Raw genomic sequence first — 7,122 nt, 5'->3', positions numbered from 1 at the left:
TATTAAGCGACAAAGAAAAGCTCTCCACAAAAATTCCCATTGACAGTTTATGTCTCAGAGCTGTTGCATTCACAACAGTTCACAGCATGGCTTGTTTTTGGTCAATATTATTTCGAAAAAAATTTGTGCTAAAAAAAAAGACTAAGTTTTAAAATAACATTTTAAATAGCAATAAAATAACATTATACTACAATTTTTAGTAAAACCAAGAGCCTCACCTTGTCTTAACAGTCTTTTATCTCCCTGGAACTTCATCAAAGTCATATGAGGTTGCCATGCCCTGCAGTCTGTACTAACAATCCCTCTTTCTTCCATCTGCTTAGTAACTTCCTCTAGAACAGACAAGAATGAACTACAAACTCAAATATGATGTATCTGACCCAGCAAGCAGTACTGTCTTGTAACAGAATGCACTATTTGCTGATGCAACTGTTGTTCTTGTCATAAATGATAGACCCATTCCTTCTCTCTGGTAGTAAATGTGACCTAAATTATGCTGATTCCACAGGAGCTTCTAGAATGGACAAATGTTATGTGGCTAAATACTATAAAAAAAAAAAACCCTTTCAGCTTAAGTAAATTAACATAAAATATATAGAACTACACACCCAAAAAAATCTAGTCCAATAATAATCAATTATGCTTGGTCACAATCAGATATACCTCCTAGAACGCTCAGATCATCAAGTGACAAAACAACCCTTGTTAAAGCTAAAATAAATTACAAATCATATGGCCAACGCTCTTTTTCAAATTTTGCCCCACTTGTTTGGAATAGGCTTCCAAAAACTATCAGAGAAGCAGAAAATCTAGTAATTTTTAATTTAAGAAGAAACTAAAAGCATTTCTCTTTTCATCATATTTCGATTAGACAGAATCCATCCAAGCTGTAGATTGTTGTGAGTTTGTATGTGTGCGTATGTGCATATGTACGTATGTGTGTATGTATGTGTGTATGTGTGTGTGTGGTGTGTGCGTGCGTGAGTATGTGTGGGCACGCGTATGTAACACTATGTGCCTTTAAAATTGATTTGTAAATCCATAATATGTATCATGTTAAGCGCATAGAGCATTGCATAAGTGGATATGCGCTATATAAATGCAATCCATAATTCATTATTATATTAACCCTATCCATACGCCCTGGGGTCATTTTGTACCCCAGGGTTGTATTCTTCACATTTTAGAATACTTCTAGATCTAGTACGAAGATCTCTTTGAAACTTTCAGTATTTCTCAAAAAATATTTTGACAGACTGCTATGCAAAGCGTACGGATTTGATTAACAAGTAAATTTTCTCTTTGAAAGAGGTGGCACAGAGTTCCCCACGTCGTATGGATACAATAGTAAAACACGACGTACGGATAGGGTTAAACAAACAAAAGTCAACCATTATCTGTCACAATCAGATAACAAATAAACAAAAGTCAACAATTATCTGTCACAATCAGATAACAAATAAACAAAAGTCAACAACTATCTGTCATAATCAGATAACAAATAAACAAAAGTCAACAACTATCTGTCATAATCAGGCAACAAGCAAATAAAAGTCAATGATAATCTGCCACAATTTCACCTGCTATTTGGTGCAGCTGAGTGAATCCCTCTGACTCATTCAGACAGGCGTACAGAACTCGTCCTCCACTAAATGCTGAAAGACCTTCAAACTCCAAGGCTAACGCCTGTCCTGACAGCAGCGTCTTTACAGCTGGGACACACTGATCTAAGCTTTCAGCCGCTCTGAAACAAGAGTCAAAACGTTATGTTAAAAAAAAAAAAAGTATATTGGCTTTACGTTAAAGTAGGATGGAGAGAGATCAGGACGACAAAAAACAAAAAAACTGGGATTAAATTTAAACAATGATGACTTTTGCAAGAAAACAAAGGCAATTTTCGAAAAACAAATTTTAGGTCTTTTCTTTATCTTTGGAAAATTCTGAATAAAGGCTATAGCACATTCCCTGAAGTTTAAAATGCCCTGCAAGGTTAGTGTGCTATTTTCTTTATCTTAGACAAACAGAACTGCTCCCTGCAGTTAGCAATAAGACGCTTTGCCATCAGACACAGAAAAGGGGGCATTTTATTCAAGTATTTCTGTTTTTCCTCTGGGGCGTATATCCCTCTCAACTTGGAATGGCCCTGACAGGCAGGTCCGAAGTCCGCCTCCTTAAGTACCTAAATTGTGTCGATGGAAGCATAAAACACCTACATTAAGACTTTTTTTTAAAAACAATGTTTTTAATATGAAAAAAACCCAACTCACATACAGACAGACAAAGAAACAACTAACCTCTGAACTTCTTCTTCATTGGCAAGATGCATGACCATAAGAGTGATGTGGAATTTCTCTGTTCCGATGAAAGCTGCATCATAATCAACAGTAGCTGCATCCTGAATGCCCTTCTTGATCTTCTTGGCTACATCGGATATCTGAGAGCATGAGTTGTAGTTTTGGTTGTGAATGATTTATCACTCTTCTAGATACAAGCAGTTGAATTTCAAAGGCTGAGCCCAACTCTTATCTTGATAATATACATACGGTACAAAAGATCAAGGCCTGAAATCTTATGGAATTTTATGCTGTCTATTTTTATGCTAGTATTGAAAAAGGGTGACATTATTTAGGCCACATATGGCCTAAATAAGCTAAACCCCCCTCCCTAAACTTATTTAGGCCACATATGGCCCAACTAAGCTAACCCCCCCCCCTCCCTTATCATGTTTAGGCTACATGTGGCCTATATATAAGCTAACGCCTAACCTGACCTTATTTAGGTCATATGTATATATATATATATATATATATATATATATATATATATATATATATATATATATATATATATGAGGAGTATATGTATATATATATATATGTGTGTGTGTATATATATATATATAAAACCCTCTTCACATCCATCTTCCATCACAGCAGGACATGTAATAAATCTAGAATCAATTTAAGGTTCTTTTCTGTTCTACGAATCTGCAGTTAAAAACCTGTGCTGTTGGTACATGTCTGAATTACCCGCACTGAATTTATTAATAAATGTGTATTTTCTTTGAAAGTGGATAGGTGGACCTCGGGGTGTAGCCTAACACTGTCTAGCGTTAGTGGTAGGGTAAGGCAAAGTTTTAAAGAGAAAAAAAAACATGGTGAGTAGACTCGGTTCAACATTATTCTAGTTAAACTTCTACCTATATACTCTTTTTTTAATGGTTTGTTTAATTTTTAATTTTCAATTTTTTGGGGGGGTTTTGGTGTAAATCATCCTCGCAAACATAAAATGTGTTTAACTGAATCTAAAGTAACACTGGCACCTGGCAACACTGAATGTCTTTGTATTTTGAGGGTTTGAAATAACAGATTCAAATGGCAGGGTTATGCTGATAGGCTAGTCCTAACATATAGACATTAGATCATGTATGCAGTTGTTTGTTTGTTCGTTTTTTAAGTAGATTTCTAGAACTAACCATGGATTCACAAGATCGAGATTCTACTGATCTTATATTTAGTGAGAGGGATTATTTCAAAATAGAGGAATGATTATGAATGAAAAGTGGACAAAGGGTAGGAGTTGAGTGTGTGTGTGTGTGTGTGTGTGTGTGTGTGTGTGTGTGTGTGTGTGTGTGTGTGTGTGTGTGTGTGTGTGTGTGTGTGTGTGTGTGTGTGTGTGTGTGTGTGTGTGTGTGTGTGAGTGCGCACGGGGGGAGGGTGAATTTGTGTATGTGTGTGAGTGTGTGTGAGTATGTGTTTGTGTTTGTGGTTGACGTGAGAGAGAGAGAGAGAGAGAGAGAGAGAGAGAAAGAGAGAAAGAGAGTAAATGTAATAGTGTGTTTGTATGTGTGAGAGTGCGTGTGTGTAATGTGTGTAAGTGCGTGAATGTTATTGTGTGCGTGAGTGTCTATCGGAGTTGTACTGCCCAAATGTACATAATTTTGTTGAGAATTTTACATAGAAAGCACACAACTACAAAACACCTCTGTACAAAGTCAAAGAAATATTTTTTGGGGTATTTATAGAGGTACAGTACAGGGTGATTTTAAAAATCACCCACAAGGATAATCGAACAAAATGGGCAATATCTTTACTGCTAATGGTCATATTTAGACAAATCCTACATCATTCTCTTTGTTTTTCTTAACTGCTTATGATTTTTTGAGAGTAAGCCAGCCAACAAGTTAGTAATTTCCTATTTTTATGGGCATTCTTAAAATTTAAAAACTTGTTTTTAGTGCTTTTCTCATGTAAAAAAAAAAATCAATGACCATAAGTCAGCTCCTTATCCTTCTTTTTCAATGTATTGTGCATACATTTTTGTGAAACTATATTTGGGGCCTCTTGTGGCCTAAACGTTAAGGTGTTCGCCTCTCATTCAAAGGTCCCGGGTTCGAATCCGGGTAGCGATCAAACAATTTTCTTCTCTAAAATTGTCTCCTTTCACCTTCTTTCCTGCTCTCTAGCAATGTTCTGTCGTCTGCTTTCGTCTCCACCTTCTGCACCTACCCCCTCACCCCCTTTGCCCCCTCCTCTGGGCTTATTTATGACTCTTTCTGCAGCCTTTCACCTGCTACTTCTTGGCTCCTTCTTACTGCTGTCTTTCAGCCACACTCCTAATTTTTTGGTAGGAAAGATCTACACCTAGCCTTCTTGGACAAGGGCAAAAAAATCTCGGAGGTAGGCCTACCGTGTGCAAGTTGCGCACGTTAGATCCCTTGGAGGTCTAAAATCAATAAGAGTAGGCTTCGGCCGCCGCCAGGGAAAAATGCACAATTTCTTATCAGCTGAAAAAGCTTAATGTGTTGCGCGCGCTCATATGACCTTATGCAGAGAAGAAAATTTTTCGGTCGCTACCCAGATTCGAACCCGGGACCTTTGAATCAGAGGCCAACACCTCTAGGCCACGAGAGCCCCCAAACTAGACCTGGAATACAAAAATGCAAACAACTACTAGCTCTATATATGTAAAAGTGAAAGTGTGAGACAATTCTGTACTCAACACAACAGTTCTGGAAAAGAAAAAAGCTTGGAGAATATATTTCTCCAATAATAACCAAACCTGTCTGAGACAACCACTGGTTATCAAGGAGAAAAGTTGTCTTCTTAGATAGGTTGTCCTCTTGAACAGTGTAATTTTGACATGAAAAAAAACACAAAAGGGGATGTGGGAAGTGGTCATTTGTACACATGGTTGGGATGAGTGGTCATTAGAGCAGGTTCTACTGTACAAAACTAAACACTGAGAAATGATTAGGCTACATCGAAACAGAGTACATGTAAATGGAAATCTGTGACTCCCTTGAAGTAGCACGCCTGCATCTTGCTTTATAATAGATTTAATAATAATAATAATAATAATAATAATTATTATAATAATAATTATTATTATTATCATCATCATCATCATCATCATCATGATAACGATAATACTAATACTAATACTATAATAGCACTTTCTGTCCCATAGAGTTTTTTCAACTTTACTACATACCTGAGGGTCAGAGACCTGAACTGCTACAAAATAGTTTGGCCTAGTCTTCCGTCCTCCCTTGCTGTCTCCTTCCTCGGGTGACTGAGAAGAGTTTTTCCATCTCCTTTTGCCAGAGGCTTCTCGGAGCTAGAGAAATGGGGAAAGAAAGGAACCTCAAAGTCCTGTTTTTCTGTTATAGTAAGAGTTTTACGGCACTTGCAACACAATTAGGTCATATAAGTGCCGAAGATTAAAAGTGTTACAACTACAAGAGAGTAACAAACACAAAAAAAGAAGGAGGAGGAGATAAAAATGATAAATGTTCTCCAACAGGAAAGAAGGAGCAAGCCACACCAGAGCACACAGCAACCACCCACCCTCAGAGTGAGACACAGCTAGCACATCTACGCAACTTTTTATTGATTGTTACCAGTATTCATTGGTTACTAAACGCACAACTGCACAATTTTAAAAAATATATTTGTTAATTATGCAACAATTAGCACACTACACAATGTGTGTTGTTTGATATAATTTATTAGGTAGTACATATTTTTAAGCCCCTGTTTACAATATACAACATGGATGATTTTGGATAGTGGCTTACGGCCTAGGCGATCTACTTTCCACCCTGCCTCTCAATGCTAACCGTTCCTGTCGTGCACACTGCACACATCACCACAAACATGGAGACACTCGATAGGAATTCTTCACTTCTTCCTGGTAACTCAACTCATGTCGTTTGTGTATTATTATAGTATTGGATGAAAAGCAAAATCAATACATCACTGACGCCAGCCATTCCAGTAGCACTTCAGTAGAAACTATATTCGCAGAAAGTTCGACTTTAACTTTAATGGAAAGAGAGCGAAGCGATGGGCCTTTAGCGAGAAGCACACATTTTTTAAAAATACATGTAGTGTGTAGGCCTAGCAAAGATGGGCCTAGTCCTCGTCCTTTAGTGATAACCGATGATAAAGCCAGTTATCAGCAACTACTAGTTAAACACAATTTTTGCGAAATTTCCGTTGGGGAAAAGCCCATTGATGTACGCTATGTCAGTGATATCAGTATTGATTTTGTAGAAAGAGCAAAGGGGTGTTTGAATCGATAACTAAGGTAAACATTTTCTCAGTGCCTGCAGTACCCCTAGCATCAGCAGCAGCGATGTGACGTCTTGTCGTCAATGCTGGAGCACGAGGCCCCTATCACTATCATGCACCTATTTTTGTCTTTTCCGAAAGTCAATTTAAGTGACTTGAATTAATCTTTCCCCCAATGGAAATGACCAAGTAGAAGATTTATACTCAAAGAGAGCTAGTTTAGCTTATGCAGCTTTATTTTTGTGAAAATAAAATCATAATAAGCTTACTGAAGTTATTTTTTTTCTTAGAAGAAGAAAGAAACAGAAGGAAAAAAAACTCGAAAAAGTGCTGCAAGTCCCCGCACTTCAGTCCAAGAAGACAACATGAAGAATAGAGAACGAGGCAGTAGGAGAAAAAGAGGGAGCAAGAGGGATGAGGGAAAAAGGAGACAGGTGACATTGAATCAAAGAGGTTATTGCTAAGGCTCTCGCACTGAAATACATAATATGCAATATGCACAGATTTCAAGTGAGAGAGAAAGAGAGAGAGAGAGAGAGAGAGAGAG

At 37.4% G+C, this 7,122-nt stretch overlaps 1 protein-coding gene across 3 annotated transcripts in view; it reads right to left on the bottom strand.

Annotated features, from left to right (window-relative positions):
* Window positions 1-7,122, bottom strand: part of LOC101844999 (A-kinase anchor protein 7) — a 15,098-nt gene that overhangs the window by 3,358 nt on the left and 4,618 nt on the right. Inside the window, exons 1-5 of one of the 3 annotated variants that reach the window (XM_005099231.3) lie at window positions 6,122-6,778; window positions 5,494-5,619; window positions 2,295-2,434; window positions 1,581-1,744; window positions 219-332 (exon numbers count right to left, since the gene is read on the bottom strand). In XM_005099231.3, the coding sequence (XP_005099288.1) occupies window positions 219-332; window positions 1,581-1,744; window positions 2,295-2,434; window positions 5,494-5,619; window positions 6,122-6,160 (583 nt within the window). In that variant the 5' untranslated portion in view covers window positions 6,161-6,778. Of the gene's footprint in view, window positions 1-218; window positions 333-1,580; window positions 1,745-2,294; window positions 2,435-5,493; window positions 5,620-6,121; window positions 6,779-7,122 lie in introns of those variants that run through there. The other 2 variants (XM_005099232.3, XM_013083037.2) reach the window with 2 other exon arrangements.

The sequence above is a fragment of the Aplysia californica genome, unplaced genomic scaffold (genome assembly GCF_000002075.1).
Source record: "Aplysia californica isolate F4 #8 unplaced genomic scaffold, AplCal3.0 scaffold00206, whole genome shotgun sequence".
NCBI lineage: Eukaryota > Metazoa > Mollusca > Gastropoda > Aplysiida > Aplysiidae > Aplysia > Aplysia californica.
The sequence above is the reverse complement of the archived record's forward strand: the minus strand, read 5'-3'. Positions and strand labels throughout refer to the sequence as shown.